At 47.0% G+C, this 16,846-nt stretch overlaps 2 protein-coding genes across 8 annotated transcripts in view; one reads left to right on the top strand and one right to left on the bottom strand.

Annotated features, from left to right (window-relative positions):
• Comt (catechol-O-methyltransferase) overlaps positions 1-10,937 on the bottom strand; it is a 22,174-nt gene extending 11,237 nt beyond the window's left edge. Inside the window, exon 1 of one of the 2 annotated variants that reach the window (XM_013031564.1) lies at positions 10,854-10,937. The gene's annotated coding sequence lies outside the window, so the exon portion shown is untranslated. Of the gene's footprint in view, positions 1-2,682; positions 2,868-10,853 lie in introns of those variants that run through there. The other variant, XM_013031565.1, reaches the window with a different exon arrangement.
• Positions 10,869-16,846, top strand: part of Txnrd2 (thioredoxin reductase 2) — a 68,449-nt gene continuing 62,471 nt past the window's right edge. For 2 of the 6 annotated variants that reach the window (XM_013031558.1, XM_013031559.1), the window contains exons 1-2: positions 10,869-11,035; positions 13,952-14,020. In XM_013031558.1, coding sequence (XP_012887012.1) covers positions 10,954-11,035; positions 13,952-14,020 — 151 coding nt within the window. In that variant the 5' untranslated portion in view covers positions 10,869-10,953. Of the gene's footprint in view, positions 11,036-13,069; positions 13,090-13,233; positions 13,330-13,951; positions 14,021-16,846 lie in introns of those variants that run through there. The other 4 variants (XM_013031560.1, XM_013031562.1, XM_013031561.1 and 1 more) reach the window with 4 other exon arrangements.

A 16,846-nucleotide genomic window follows, 5' to 3' on the forward strand; every position in this document is an offset into this window, starting at 1 on the left:
AGCTTTTTTCTTTTTGCTTATGTGGTGCTGAGGAATCGAACCCAGGGCCTTGAGCATGCAAGGCAAGCGCTCTACCACTGAGCCACCTTCCCAGCCCATGTGTGTGAAACTCTTATCTCCACTTAACCACAGAAAGCCAGAAGTGGAGCTGTGGCTCAAGTAGTAGAGTGTTAGCCTTGAGCACAAAAAGTCAGAAACAGTGCCCAGGCTCAGAGTCTAAGCCCCCAAAATGATAATAAATAAATAAATAATACAAGAGACAGCATTTGAGTCATGAGATAATGGCTATTTTGATTTTCTGTATTAAACAAACAGATTGGGGATGTAGCAAGAAAGTATAGTCCTTGTCAAATATATTGTTTGATCCCCAGCATCACACACACAAAAAAACAAAAAACAGGGCTGGGAATGTGGGTTAGTGGTAGAGTGCTTGCCTAGCATGCATGAAGTCCTGGGGTCAATTCCTCAGCACTACATAAACAGAAAAAGCCGGAAGTGGCTCTGTGGCTCAAGTGGTAGAGTGCTCACCTTAAGCTGAAGAGAACAGGGACAGTGTCCAAGCCCCATGACCGACCAAAAAGAAATCAATAAAAATCCTAAAGTAAATGCCTGATTCAAGTGGTAGAATGTCAGGCAACAGTAGAAAAACCTGAGGAAGAGTGCATGAGCCTTGAAGTTCAAGCCCCACTATGAACACACACACACAACTAACAAATTCCTAGTAAATGTAACAAATGAATATCTAAAGGAGCCAACATGGACATACAGGCCTGTAATCCTAGCACTTGGGAGGCTAAAGCAGGATCAAAAGTTCAAGGCCAGTTTGGACCACATATTGAAACCGTCTTAAAAATAGAAACCGTCTTAAAAATAGAAACAGGCCGGGCAACAGTGGTTCACGCCGGTAATCCTAGCTACTCAGAGATCTGAGAATTGCAGTTCAAAGCCAGCCCAGTCAGGAAAGTCTGTGACTCTTATCTCCAATGAACCACCAGAAAACCAGAAGTGGTGCTATGGCTCAAGTGGTAGGGCACTCACCTTGAGCTGAAGAGCTGAGGGGCAGTGCCCAGGCCCAGAGTTCAAAACCCATGACCGACCAAAAAAAAAAAAAGAATTGGGAACATGGCTCAAAGTGGTAGAGCACTTGCCTAGCATGCTGAGACCCTAAGTTTCAAATACCAGTAATATAAGACATACTTAAAAAAAAAGTACAATGTGCCAGGTGCCAGTGGCTCACGCCTGTTATCTTAGCTGCTCAGGAAACAGAGATCTAAGGATCATAGTTGAAAGCCATCCTACAGCAAGAAAGTCCTTGAGACTCTTCTCCAATTAGCCACCAAAAAAATGGAAGTTGAGCTGAGGCTCAAGTGTCAAACAATGGGCTTGAGAAAAAATTGCTAAAGGGCAATACCCAGATCCTGAGTTCAAGCCTTGTATTCACTCACACTCACACACACATGCCAGTACAAAATGATATGCTTAAGTAACAAATGACTTGGTAAACTCTAGAATCCTTAACATTTGAGTTGCCTTAAACTTGGTTTTAAATCTATAATTTCACCTAGTTCAGGTGATTTACACCTGTAGTCCTAGCCATTCAGGAGGCTGACATCTAAAGGATTGCAATTTGAAGCCAAGCCAGGAAGAAAGTCCTTAAGACTCCATTTCCATTCACCAGCAAAAAGCCACTAGAGGGGCTGGGAATGTGACTTAGTGGTAGAATGTTTGCCTAGTATGCATGATGCCCTGGGTTTGATTCTCTAATATCACATACACAGAAAAAAACTATAAGTGGTGCTATGCTCAGGTGGCAGGGTGCTAGCCTTGAGCAAAAGAAAGTCAGGGACAGTGCCTAGGCCCTGTGTTCAAGCCCCAGGACTTTCCCCAGGGGGGAAAAAGCCATTGGAGGCACAGCTCAAGTGGTTAACACCAGCAGTGAGCAAGCAAATAGTTCAAGCCACAATATAGGCAAGACCTAATTAATTTTTTAATTTCTAAATCTCTAGGCCTAACCTTTAATTAATGTGGAGGGAATAAAGCCCAGAAGGGCAGGGAGGAAGAATAATCAAATTATATGCATGTATCATAATAAAACTCTTTGTACAATTAATTTATGCTAATAAAAAATGAGTATTTGAGAAATCAAATCCAGGGCTTCATACATGCTAGGCAAGCATTCTACCACTAAGCCACATTCCCAGCCCCAGTCTACCCTTTTTTGCTTGTGTATGTGCAGGCCCTGGGCTTGAACTCAGAGCCTGGGCACTGTCCCTGAGCTTCTTTGGCTCAAGGCTATCACTTTACCACTTGAGCCATAGCACCACTTCTGGCTTTTTCTGAATAATTTATTGGAGGTAAGACTCTCATGGATTTTCCTGCCCAGGCTGGCTTCAAATGGTGATCCGAGGATCTCAGCCTGCTGAGTGTGAGCAACCAGCACCTGGCTCGGTCCAACTTTTTTCTGATTAACTAGAGATAGAGTTTCTCAGACGGTTTTGTACAGACTGGCTTTGAACTTGGATTCTCAGTTCTCAGCCTCCTGAAGCTAAGATTACATGCATGAGCCTCTAGCATCCAGCTTCACAGGATTTTCTGCCTGGACTGATCTGTTGTCTCTCTCCTCAAGTCCCTTTGATTCTCCCAATCCAGCTTCCCAGATATTTTGGGAGGATAGGTACATACCTCTGTGCCCAGCTATGGGCTGAGAAGGGGATAAAGTTGTTTCTTAAAGTTTTCTGCCCACAGGCACTGGTGAGTCACACTTGTAGTCCTGGCTACTCAGAAGGCTGGGATCTGAGGATTGGGGCTCGAAGCTTGAAACTTGAAGACTAGGCAATAAAGTTGGTAAGACTCATGTTTTCAATTAACTACAAAAAACAAAAACAAAAACCTGGAAGTAAAGCTGTAACTCCTGTGGTAGACCATTAGCCTTGAGCAAAAGAGCTCTGGGACAGTGCCCAGTACCAGCACCAAAAAATACTAAATACATAAACAATAAAATAAACAATTTTCTGCTCAGGCTGGCCTTGAACAGAGATTCTCTGTCAGAGCCTCCTACCAGCCTGATTTTGTTTTTTGGTGTTTTTTGTTTTTTTGGAAAAGAACAAGTGTTGGACAGGCTGTGGAGAAATGAAAACTCTCTTGGCTGCTGGTGTGAAATGTTGGTGGAGAAAAGTTTTACAGTTCCCCAAAAGGTTCCACAAAGAACAGCACTGACAAAGCAATTTTGCTTTTAGGTGTACACTGGAGGAATTGAAAGCAGGAACTCAAACAGACACAAGTCTACTCTTGTCTTGCATAGCCCAAAGCGGGAAGCGATCCAAGTATTCATCCACTGGTGTGTGGATAAGCAAAATACAATCAAGACATATAACAGAAATGATTGTTATTGCTGGATGCTAATGGCTCCTGCCTATAATCATAGCTACTCATGAGGCAGAGACTTGAGGATCTCCATTTGAAGTCGGTACAAGCAGGAAAATCCACTTTACTTTTTTTTTTTTTTTTGTCAGTCGCAGGGCTTGAACTCTGGACCTGCGTGCTGTCCCTGAGCTGTTCAGCTCAAGGGGAGTGCTCTACCACTTGAGCCATAGTGCCACTTCTTGTTTTCTCGTAGTTAATTGGAGATAATAGTCACGGACTATCCTGACTGCGCTGGCTTTGAACTGCAATCCTCAGATCTCAGCCTCTTGAGTAGCTAGGAGTATAGGCATGAGCCACCCCAACATTTGGCTCCACTTTACTCTTATCTCTACTTAATCAGTATAAAGGCAGAAGCTGTGACTCAAGTGATAGAACACCAACCTTGAGCAAAAAGCTAAAGGACAGTGCTTAGGCTCGGAGTTCAAGACCTAGCACTCACACAAAAAATAAAATGGAGTTCCAATTCATCCTGCAACAAGGATGAATCTTGAAGAGATTGTATAGGTGAAGTAAGTAATCCAGACACAATGACAAATACTGTATGATTCTATGTACTCCTGAAACAGGTAAATCTAGAAACAGGAAGTAAGTCAGAGGTTTCAGAGGTAGGAGGGAGGGGGATGAGGAATTATTTCTTAATAGGTAGAGTTTCTGTTTGGGATGGTGCAAAAGTTCTGGAAATAGTGGTAACACTGAATATACTTAATGCTTAATAAAAGAAAAATTCTGAGAATTGCCCTACGATTATGAACAAAAGCCAAGTGCTGTTGGCTTGTGCCTGTAATCTTAGCTACTCAGCAGGCTGAGATCTGAGGATCTCAGTTCAAAGCCAGCCCAGGCAGGAAAGTCTGTGAGATTCTTTTTTTTTTTTTGGGGGGGAAGGGCCGGTTGTGGGGCCTGAACTCTGGGCCTGGGCACTGTCCCTCAGCTCTTCAGCTCAAGGCAAACACTCTACCGCTTGAGCCACAGTGCCACTTGCGGCTTTTTCTACATATGTAGTGCTGAGGAATCGAACCCAGGGCCTCATGCATGCAAGGCAAGAGCTCTACCACTGAGCCACCTTCCCAGCCCTGTGAGATTCTTATCTGCAATTAATCAACAAAAAGTCAGAAGTGCATGTGTGGCTCAAGTGGTATAGCACTAGCCTTGAGAAAAAAAACTCAGGAACAGCACCCAGATCCTGAGTTGAAGCCCCAGGATCACACTCACACAGTTGTGAACAAAGACCAGAGGGTGGAGACAGAGAAAAAGAAGTTAAAGCAGTTGTAGATTTCCTAGTAAACCCAACAAATATTTGTTATGTGAAAACCTGGGTGGGAGCGTAGCTTGGTTATAGAGTGTTTGCTTAGCATGGGTGAGGCCCTGGGTTCCATTTCCAACCACCAACACTCCATCCCCCCCCCAAAAAAAAACAGGGTCTCTGCAGCCTGGTCACAGATTTTTCTGGACTGATAATGTAAGAGACAATTTTAAAAATTCACCAACTTTGAATGTGTCCTTTGCTCTCCGCGGTAGTCAACTTTGCAATCAACACGGGCTCTAAGAAAGACCTGATTCACAGATATGTATGAAAGGCAACCTGCCCCTCAAGCAAGCAATGTTGTCTTCCTAATACCTTAAATCAAACAGCCAAAATTAACCCCCAGGAGACCACCTTGTTCCAGTAATAAAGCAATAGCTTCTCTGGAACTCCTTTAAGGACAAAGACTTAGGTTCCTCTTTAAGAATAATTATCATCAAGGGGCTGGGAAGGTAGCTCAGTGGTAGAGTGCTTGCCTTGCATGCGTGAGGCCCTGGGTTCGATTCCTCAGCACCACATAAGCAAAAAGAAAAAAGCCAGAAGTGGCGCTGTGGTTCAAGTGGTAGAGCGCTAGCCTTGAGCCGAAGAGCTGAGGGACAGCGCCCAGGCCCAGAGTACAGGCCCCACGACCGGACCCCCCCCAAAAAAAAGAATGATTATCATCAAGTAGTTGTATGTAACACATAAATCAAGTCACGAGTACAATGCATCTTGATCAATGTCACCCCTTCCATTGCTCTCTCCCATTATTCCCCCTCCCATCCCTACCCTCAAGTTACATTGTTCAATTTCTATAATGTATGTTGAATATAATAACTGCATTGTTCACTCTTCTTTTGTGCAGGGATTGGGGCTTGAACTCAGGGTCTCCCACTCTTACTTTTTTTTTTCTTCCATTTAAGACTGTCATTTTATCACTTGGAACACGGCTCCACCTCTAGCTTTTTGCTGGCTTCTCACAGAAACCAGGCACCAGTGGCTCACGCCTGTAATTCTAGCTACTCAGAAGGCTGAGATCTGAGGATCGTGGTTCGAATCCAACCCAGGCAGAAAAGTCCCCATCAGACCCTTATCTCCAATTAACCACCTAAAACCCAGAAGTAGATCTGTGGCTCACAGTGGTAGAGCATTAGCACTGAGCAAGAGCTCAGGGACAGTGCATAGGCACTGAACCGAAGGAGGAAAAAAAGTGCCCAGGTTGGCTTCAAATTGTAATACTCAGATCTCAGCCTCTTGAATAGCTAGGCCTAAGTCACCAGTGCCCAACATGAGGCTTGAAAAATAATCCTTAGGGGCAGAGAAGAAAGTTTACAGACTGGAGCTCACTACTGCCACCACCCCTGGAGTAATCAGAGTCCAGCACCTACACATGTGGAGGTTGCAGGCTTGGAAGGAAGCTGGTGGATGGGGCAAACTGGGCCATATCATGGAAACTTGCTTCTCATGAAAGACAGGAGATGAAGCTGGGAAATGAGGTCTTCCTTATTGTTTCAACCTCAAGCTCCATCCTGACATAGGCCTTGGACATGTGCATCCACTGGTCAGCGGGAACTAACCACTTTCCTTCCAGCACAAATGACATTTAGCCAGACCTGAGCAAGGGGCAAGTCCTTTTTCCCCAAATAACAGCAAGAACCTCCAGGGTTCAAAATCTTCCTTATCATAAGTTCATTTAGGTCATCCCTCTACAAAGCTAGCCTATACCTCTATGGCCCCAGAGGGGCAACCAAGATAGGTGGCAGTTGGCAGGGTGTGATGGTGAGCACCTGTAGTCCCAGCTACAAGGGAAGCTGATTGAGCCAGAAGTTTGAGGCCAGCTTGAGAGAAGGGAAGCTCATATGTAGAAGCAGCATATGTAGGCAGAGGAACCACAAGCCGCACTTTTGGGGCACAAAACCCCCACCTCCTTCCCTTTCTCTTTAACTACCTACCACTTGTAACAATCTAGTAAGTTATACATCGTTAAAATCTTCTCACTGCCAGGTACCTCTAAACTTCGAAACTTATTAAGTATTCCTTTTTTTTTGGTCGATCGTGGGGCCTGAACACTGGGCCTAGACACTGTCCCTCAGCTCTTCAGCTCAAGGTTAGTGCTCTACCACTTCAGCCACAGTGCCACTTCAGTTTTCTGGTGGTTTACTGGAGATGAGTTTCATAGTTGGGCGCCAGTGGCTCACATCTGTAATCCTAATTACTCAGGAGGCTGAGATCTGAGGATCACAGTTCAAAGCCAACCCGGGCACGAAACTCCTAGACTCTTATCTCCAATAAACCACTAGAAAACAGGAAGTGGTGCTGTGGCTTAACCCGTAGAGTGCTCGCCTTGAGCTAAAAAGAGCGCAGGGACAGCGCCCAAGCCCAGAGTTCAAACACCCCCCTCCCCCCCCGACTGACCAAAAAAAAAAAAAGTTTCATGGACTTTCCTGCCGGGGCTGGCTTTGAACCATGATCCTCAGATTTCAGCCGCTTGAATAGCTAGGATTACAGGCGTAAGCCACCGGTGCTCAGCTCTGAATTCTTATTTCCATGGCAATGTTGTTATTCCTACAACTTCAGTAAGAATCTGTTCTTGTAACAAGACCTAAGTGGAAACCAAAGCTTTGGTTGGAATGTTCTACTTGAGATCACACATAGAAGCAGATAGGACCAGACAGCTTTAAGCAGCTAAGTTTTTATTGAGACAATGTTTATTAAAGCCCTCTGGAAAAATCTGGCCTGCTGCCTAGATCGGTTCCGTCTTATATACACCAGAAGAGCCCATTCCTGGCAACCCTAGTAATCTCTGGATAGTTAGAGATCTCAAGAAGAGAATTTAGCTGGGCGCCAGTGGTTCATGCCTGTAAACCTACTCAGGAGGCTGAGATCTGAGGGTTGAAGTTCAAAGCAATCCCTGGCAGGAAAGTCCATGAGACTTGTCAATTAACCACCAAAAAGCCAGAAGTAAAAAAAAAAAAAAAAAAAGTTAAAGGAATTCAACTCAAAGCACCCAGACCCTGAGTTCAAGCTTCAGTATGAGAGACAAAGAGATAGAGAAAGAGAGAGAGGGAGGGAGAGAATCACCCAAATTGATAGCTCTTGCAGGCAGTCTGATAGACTCATGGCTCAGGGGCCAGCTTCCTAGCTTGTAAGTCTGAGATTCCTTATGAAAAGTTTTAGCAAACTATCAAAGGCCTGTGTGGTTGAGTATCATTTTTACTACAGTTATGTAAATAATCAGTCCAAGAATAATCTTGGACTGGGGTATACAGTAGCTCAGTGGTTGAACAGATGTTCAGCATACATAATGCCCTGAGTTCCCCCCAGCACTGGGTAGTAGGAAGAATAAGGGGTAGTGGGGAAGTGGAGGCAGGGGTAAATCTTGCTTTGACTGTCTTTGATCAAAAAGATAGATGAAGCTGCGCATGGGTGGCTCAATCCTAGCTATTCAGGATGAGATTTGAGGGTCTCAGTTCAAAACTAGCCCAAGCAGGAAAGTCTGCAAGACTCTTATCTCCAATTAATCACCAAAAAGGCTGGAAAAGAGCCATGGTTCGAGTGTTAGAGTTCTAGCCTTGAGCAAAAAAATCTCAGACTAGCACCCAGGCTCTGAGTTTAAGCCCCAGGACTGGTGTAAAAAAGAGAGAAAGATAATTTGTGTGAGTGGGGGTGAGGAGGGGAGGGGGTGCACTGTCCTGGAGCTTGAACTGAGGGCCTTATGCCCTTGCTTAGCTTTTTTGCTCAAGACTGGCGATTTACCACTTGAGTTACACCACCACTTGTGGCTTTTTGCTGCTTAATTGAAGTTAGTAGTCCCAGGGATTTTTCTGCCTGGCTTTGAAGCCTGATCTTTCAGATCTCAACTTCCCAAGTCGACAAAATTACAAGTGTGAGCCTCTGACTCCCAGCTTTTCTCTCTTTTGTTTCTGTCTCTCTCTCTTGTGCCAATCCTGGAACTCAAACTCACAGCCTTGCCTTTCACTTGAGATTACAACCAGGGATATCCATTAAACTATTACTGTTATCCTCATTCTCCTGTCACCAGGCACTTGAGAGGAGCATTTAGAAAATCTCCCCCCCCACACACCACCCACTAGACTAAAAAAATTGGTGTATAGTTAACACCCACCATTAGCTTTTTTCTGTTTTCACAGAAATATCCCATTTTGAGATGCCTAACTGCTTGCACCATTCAGCAAATACCCTCATCCTATTTCACCAAGTTCTTTATGAACAACAGATCACAGAACAAGCCGGGTGCTGGTGGCTCACGCCTGTAATCCTAGCTACTCAGGAGGCTGAGATCTGAGGATCCCGGTTCAAAGCCAGCCCGGGCAGGAGAGACCGTGAGACTCCTATCTCCAATAAACCACCAGAAAACCAGAAGTGGTGCTGTAGCTCAATTGGTAGAGCGCTCGCCTTGAGCTGAAGAGCTGAGGGACAGCGCCCAGGCCCAGAGTTCAAGCCCCACGACTGACAAAAAAAAAGATCACAGAACAGAAAATGGGCTTTTATTGTTCAGGAGAATGAAGGACATCTCTTTTTCTTGTCGGACAAGTGGGACACTACCAACATTTTCAGATTCTCTCTTTTTTCTGGGTGGCTGGAGGGGTGGGGAATTGAACTCAAGGCTTGTCCAGCAAGTGTACTCCTACTTAAGCCACACCCCAAGTCCAAGATTCTCTCCTTGACCAAATTTGGTCAGACTCTTTCTAAAGACTTAAATACAAATATCTAATATCTCTGAGCTGCATCAGGAGAAAGTCTGGAGCATTATGAAAAGTGCCTGCCTGGAAAAAAAAAAAAAACTTTAAATTCCTAAAGAAATTTCCTACTGTTCTAGCCAAAAGCTAAAGATAGGGCTCCAGTTCCCTTGATTCTGGGGGAGGATAGGAGTCTACCTTCCTTAAGTCCCAGGAGCAAATGCAGAAGGCAAGGATCACCCTGCCTCCTAGGTATTTGTAATTGCTCATTTCTCTGACCTCTAATGGACTCCTTTCTCCCTTGGCCCAAGGGGGAAGGGAGCTCAGCTCTTTCCCCTATTTCCTAAAATGTGGCTTTGTCACATTTAAGTGCACTGCTGTTTCCCGTGACTTCCTCTTTCAGCCCTTCTCTGATCCTGTCCAGAAGATAGCAAGTACTCAGGCAACTTCCATGGTATCCCCAGACTTAAAGGAATTTGGTTGTCCTGTCTAACAATAAAAAAGTCAAGCGGAGCAATGGTGGCTCTTGCCTATAATTCTACCTACTTAGGAGACTGAGATCTAAGGATTGTTGTTCAAAGGTAGCCAGGAGAAGAAAAGTCTAGAGACTCTTACCTCCAATGAACCACCAAAAAGCTAGAAGTGGAGCTGTGGCTCAAGTAGTAAGGCACCAGCCTTGAGCTGGGAAAAAGTCAGGGACAGCACCCAGGCCCTGAGTTCAAGCTCCAGGATAGACAAACAGACGGACTCAGACACACACACACACACACACACACACACACACACACACACACACACACACAGCAACAAGGACACCAAAGTTCTTGGCTAGATATCGCAAAACATTGCACTTCTTTCTCTTCCATTCCCACTTGGAGATGAGCCTCCTGAATGCCACCAGATCCCAGTGTTAGGGGTCGGAGAGATGGGCTTCTGTGAGTCCTTTCTTAGTCGGCCACGCATTCTCTTTTAAAGGGTCACCCCCCTTCCAGGCCTCCAAAAGGTAACCTGTTGGGGTGATTCCTGAAATCCTCTGAACTCCTTAGACCCTCTCTGCTTGCACCCTTTCAACTCTCTGGCATTGAGGGCTGAGACCAGAACAAGGACCATGGTGTGCCTAGCTCTACCACACGCCCCGTTAAATGAGGTAGTGCTCCTGGGACAGGCCCACCTCCCTGATTCGAAGTCCCATCCCTGGCAGACTTGATCTCCCACGACTGGTGCTCCCCACTCCGGTACAGATCTTTTAACACCCCTTCCCTCGATCCCTTCCCAAATCCGGTGGGCTCACTCAGTCCAGAGGTCACCGCCCACCTACTCATTCAAGATCAGATTTCTAATCCAGATCCGATCGGATCCCCGCAACATCGGCCCGGAGACCCCGGTGCCCTGATTTTCCCGCACGCCTCCCCGCTCCCGTTCCCCCCAGCGTCCTTCCGCCCGCAACTCACCTCGTCCAAGTGGCTGCTTGCTCCGGACTGGGCGGCGCGCGCGGCGCAGGCAGAGCGGCGGACAGCCTCGGCCCCGGGAGGCCCCCCGGCGACAGCGGCGATGGCGGCGGCGCTGCGGGGACTCGGCAGGCGCTTCCGGTGGCAGGCGCGGGCCTTGCCGGGCGGGGTGCGGGGCGCGGCAGGTAGGGGGCGGGGGGGGATGTGGAATCCCCGCGGGGCTGTCCGCGCAGCCGAGGCCGAGCGTCGATGCTGGAGTGTCTGTGTGGGAGACGTCCTCCGGGGGGGTGTCTCTGCGCGGGGGGGTCCACGTGGGGCGGCCGGGGGGGGGCGGGGTGTTCCCGCTGGGGGGGGGATGCGGGTAGAGGGGAGGGGGGCGGGGGGAGTCTGTGCTGACCAATGGCGAGAGTCCGTGCAGGGCTGTCCACACTAATGTAAAGATTAGGAGTCAGACCTGCTTCTAGCCCGGTAGCCCTCTTCTCAGATGGGGAAACTGAGGCTGAGGTTTCTTGCTGGAGGTCTTCCTGTGCTGCTGCACTCCTTGCTAGGAGCTTGCACCCTTCAAACCCAGTGTTAACTGTGGTCCTAACCGGAATGATGTCCCAATTCCTGAGGTCACCAAGCACCCTACTGGCAATTCTTCATCAACCCCCAGTGGAGGCTGAGATCTGAGCATGGCAGTTCGAAGCCAGCCCAGGTATGAAAGTTGGTGAGACCCTTATCTCCACTAAACTGCTCAGAAAAAAAGCTAGTAGTGGAACTCTTGCTCAAGTGGTAGAGTGCCAGCCTTGAGCAAAAAGAACCTCAAGGACAGTGACAAGACTCTGAGTTCAAGATCTGAGCTGGCACACACACACACACACACACACACACAGTTTTTCACTAATGGTGTGAGTATGTGTGTGTATGTGAGTACTGAGGCTTGAACTCAGAGCTTGGGCTCTGTCCCTGAGCTTTTTTGCTCAGGTTGACGCTCTACCACCTGCTCCACTTCCGACTTTTCAATGTTTGTTGGAGATTTAGTCTCCTAGACTTTCCTGCTTGGGCTTACTTTGAACCGAGATCCTCAGATCTCAGCCTCTTAGGTAGCTAGGATTACAGGTGTGAGCCACCTGTTAACCACTAAGACACACTAAGAATTCCTGGCTCTGCAGTTGCTAGGCAGCTGCGCCACCTCTAAGCTATACCACCAGCCCAAATATTCCTTATCTGCATATACAGGAATTAAAGGAGGGGGCTCTAGAGTCCATGTCAGGTCAGTGAGTTCCCTGGGAACTGCTGATTGCATGTATAAATGGGAAGGCCTCTTGTTACCAAAGCCTTAGGAACAAGGCACAGAGGATCCAGCATTGCTTGGAATTTATTTGTTCACCATGTGAGAACTAAGGGCTGCTCACCCCAAAGAAACTAGCCAAGTTACTTCATATTTCAGAGCCTCCTTGTTTCGTGTATTAGGTGAGAACACAGGAAAATTTTATGCAAATGAATAAATGAATACACTTGTGCCAGTGCAGCCATTACTCCACCTGGTGGCAAGAAAAGAACATTAAATGGTAGCTGCTATTGTGTTCACAAGTCAGGTAATGGTCAAGGTCACCCTCAAGCCTTGGCGCAGAACATTTTGTTTCCAGCTGGGTACATCCTACTGTCTTGAGGACTCTGTCCTCTGTAGCTGGGGGAGAATTGGTCCTAGCTTTGCGGGGGAGATGAAGCAATAAGCCTGGAAAAGTGCCAACCCCCTCTCTCCACATTCCACTATGAAGTTTGAGTCTTCTCTGGTTCAGCTTGCAGCTGCCTCTTTTGGAGCAGGAAAACAGCTGCATTTTTCAGCTGAGGCCAAGAAGGTGGTAGAGCATAACATGGTGGCGGACATTACATGTCTCTAACAACTGCTGACATGAGCTTTAGGTGGTGCCACTAGGTGGCCAGCCCACCTGTAGGTAGATGTTCTGCAGAGAGCCTTCCTACCATTGTTGAAGCCATGTGTGCCACAGCTCTTTGCTGGCTCTGTATCAGGAACTGGATTAAGAAAACAGAAAATTAAAGGACAGTAGTCAGAAGGCAGAGGCAAGGCAAAGACTTTTTAGGCCTGAGCCTGTGGGCAAGGAGAGTGGCTTAGCTAGAGTGGATGAAGGCCAAGGTGTGAGGGTTCTCAGGTAACGCCTGCTTCCCAGGCCTCTGCAGAGCAGCACCCATCTCATTCACTTTGGGTCCCTCTCAGTAGGCTGTCTGTGTAAATGTAAGTATTATACCCATGCAAACCTCTCCACTGTGGGCCCCTCCTAAACACTTATCAAATGGAGAAGGCCCCTGGATATACATAGAGGAGAGCAAATGGCTAAGATAAGCCCACAGTCCACTCATCCAGCCCTGCCTGTGGCAGATAACAGCCAGAGGGCACAGTGCAGGACTTCTGCACAGGACAACTGAACAGGAACCCCATTCTAGTGTCAGGAAAGACATGTATCTGTGATGGAAGGTAGGAATGTGTGTGTGTGTGTGTGTGTGTGTGTGTGTGTGTCCTGAGGCTTGAACTTGGGGCCTGGGTGCTTGCTGTCCCTTAGCTTTTTGGCTCAAAGTTAACATTCTACCATTTGAGCCACAGCTCCATTTCCGGTTTGGTGATGGTTAATTGGAAATAAGAGTCTCAGAAATTTTCTTGCCTAGGCTATCTTTGAACCAAGATCCTCAGATCTCAGCCTCCTGAGTAGCTAGAATTACAGATGTGAACCACTGGTGTTTGGCTTTGCACCACTTTTAACCAAACAGAGCTTTGTGCCTGGTGGAGATTTTGGTGATCCTTCCACTGTAGCTTTATCCCCCCCCCCACCCCCTGCTACTTGGGCTTGAATTCAGACCTGGGCATTGTCCTTTAGCTTTTTTGCTTAGGGCTGGTGTCCTACCACTGGAGTCACAACTCTGTTTCTGGCTTTCTTGTGGTTAATTGGAGATAAGAGTCTCATGTTTTTTTCCTGCCAAGGCTAGCTTTAAACTGGGACCCTCAGATCTCAGCCTCCTGCGTAGCTAGGATTATAAGCATAAACCACCAGTATCCGGCTCAGGGTGGCTTCTTTCTTTCATACCTCTTATCCCTTTCCTAGCAGGGCAGCTGGACTACGATCTCTTGGTGATTGGTGGGGGATCTGGCGGCCTGGCTTGTGCCAAGGAAGGTATGTGTATTTTGTGTTCTGCATCCTCCTCAGCATGACTGGCCTCCGAGCTTTCAGGTTCCCCTGGTGAGCATGGCCCCAGGTGAGGGACGTGAGCATCCCCGAGCGGACCCTCCACAGCTGGCCTGCCAGGGTCACACTGACAGCCTCCCCTTGCCCCCATTTCCTGCAGCGGCGGTGCTTATGCTTCTTTCACACTTGGCCTCTGTGATATGCTTCAAGTCTGCGCTCTCTTTCTTCGCTCCAGGCCTCCAGGGCTCCCACTTTACTCACAGTGAGAGTTTATAAGAGCTGATTATACACATGAAGCCTCAGTCTTTGCCACTTAAACCCTCCTCAGCCTCCTCAGCTTTTGCATATGCTTCTGGAAGGTCCTTCTATCCTTCACCTTGCTCTGGCTGTCTGGTTGGCCGCTCATTTGTCAGGTTAGCTGCCAAACTCACTCATCTCCCCCCTGTCTTGGCTGCATAGTGACTCAACTTAGAACTGCACCTCTAAAGCAGTATGTGAGCTGGGAACTGGGGGCTCATGCCTGTAATCCTAGCTACTCAGGAGATCACAGTTTGAAGCCAGCCCAGGCAGGAAACTCCTTGAGACTCTTTTTTTTGGTCATTCGTGGGGCCTGAACTCTGGACCTGGGTGCTGGCCCTTAGCTCTTCAGCTCAAGGTAAGCACTCTACCACTTGAGCTATAACGCCACTTTTGGTTTTTTTCTGCTTATGTGGTGCTGTGGAATTGAACCAGGGCTTCATGCATACAAGGCAAGCACTCTACCGCTGAGCCACCCTCCCAGCCCCATCCTTGAGACTCTTACCTTCAATAAACTATTAAAAAAAAAAACTGGAAATGAAACTGTGGCTCAATAGGTAGAGTGCTTGCCTTGGACAAAAGAAGTTCAGTGCCCAGGCCCAGAATTCAGACCCAGGACTGGTAAAACAAAACAAAACAAAACAAAGCAGTGTGTGAAGCTCTAGTTCCTCTCCATCCTCACCAACACTTGTCATGAAGTCTCTGTTATTATAGCTATCCTAAGTAGCATGGATTGGTATCTCATTGTGGGTGATTTGCATTTCCCTAATGAATAGAGACCTTGAGCATCTTTCATGTGCTATTGAACATTTCCTTGGAGAAATGTCTGTTTAGAACCTTTGCCTGTGCTGGGGCTACAGCTCAGTAATAGAGCACTTCACCACCTCGAACCACAACCCTAGCTCTAATACTCAGGTTTTTTGTTTATTTGTTTGTGACACTGGTAGTTAAGTGCATTTCCAAATACACATACAGACACACACACACACACACACACACACACACAATCCTATATGATAGAACCTGTACCTTTTTTTCCTTCTGTGCTGTTACTGGGCTTAAACTCAGGACCTGGTTGCTGTCTCTGAGCTTTTTTTTGTTTTTTTGTCAGTTATGGGGCTTGAACTCTGGGCCTGAGTACTGTCCCTTAGCCCTTCAGCTCAAAGCGAACGCTCTACCACTTGAACTACAGCGCTATTTCCAGTTTTTTGGTGGTTTATTGGAGATAGGAGTCTCACAGACTTTCCTGCCTGGGCTGGCTTTGAACCTCGATCCTCAAATCTCAGCCTCCTGAGTAGCTAGGATTACAGGCGTGAGCTACCAGCGCCAGCTTTTTTTTTTTTTTTTTTAAATCAAGGATAGTGTTCTACACTTGAGCCACAGCTCTACTTTCACCTTTTTCTTGGTTAATTGGAGATAAGAGTCTCACAGCCTTTTCTGCCTGGGCTGGCTTCAAACCATGTTCCTCAGATCTCGGCCTGAGTAGGTGGAATTATAATCATGAGCCACTGTTGCCTGACTTCTTTGCCTCTTTTTAAAATGGATTATCTTTTTATTATTACAAGTTTGTGGCCTGGAGATGTAGCTCAAGGGCAGAGCATTTGCCTAGCATATTTGGTCCTGAGTTCAATTCCTAGTACCATGAGGGAAAAAAAATACACTTAGGTTGGGAGTATGGCTCAAGTGATAAAGAGCTTGCCTGGGAAGAGCAAGGCTCTGAATTCAAATGCCAGTAGCAAAAAAAAGGGGGGGGGCGGGCTGGGCACTGGTGGCTCACACTTGTAATCCTAGTCAGGAGGCTGAGATCTGAGGATCGCAGTTCAAAGCCAGCCTGGGCAGGAAAGGAGGTGAAACTCTGATCTCCAATAAACCACCAGAAAACCAGAAGTGGTGCTATGGCTCAAGTGGTAGAGTGCTAACCTTGAGCTGAAGAGCTGAGGGACAGTGCAGGCCCAGAGTTCAAACCCCATGACTGACAAAAAAAAGGCGGGGGAGGGAAGAGGAGGAACAAGCCTGGCACTGGTGTTTCACACCTATAATCCTAGCTATTCAGGAGGCTGAGATACAAAAATTGCAGTTCAAAGCCAGCATGGAAAGTCTGTGAGACTCTTCTCTCCAATTAACCACCTAAAAACTGGAAGTGGAGCTATGGCTCAATGTGGTAGAGCACTAGCCTCGAGCAAAAAGAGCTTAGAGATAGTGCCTAGGCCCTGAGTTCAAGCCTCACAACTGACCAAAAAATGCAGTTTTAAATGTCTTTCCCCTTTTTTTTTGAGTGATTAATTGGAGATAAGAGTCTCACTGGGATTTTCTGCCCAGGCTAGCTTCGAACTGTGATCTTCATATCTCAGACTCCTGAGTAGTTTAGGATTACAAATGTAAACCATTGGCGCCTGGCTAAAACCGTATTCTTCTTTTTTTTTTTTTTTTTGTCCGTTGTAGGGCTTGAACTTTGGGCCTGCGTGCTGTCCCTGAGCTCTTCAGCTCAAGACTAGCACTCTACCACTTCAGCCACAG

The sequence above is a fragment of the Dipodomys ordii genome, unplaced genomic scaffold, assembly GCF_000151885.1.
Source record: "Dipodomys ordii isolate 6190 unplaced genomic scaffold, Dord_2.0 Scaffold141, whole genome shotgun sequence".
Taxonomy (NCBI): domain Eukaryota; kingdom Metazoa; phylum Chordata; class Mammalia; order Rodentia; family Heteromyidae; genus Dipodomys; species Dipodomys ordii.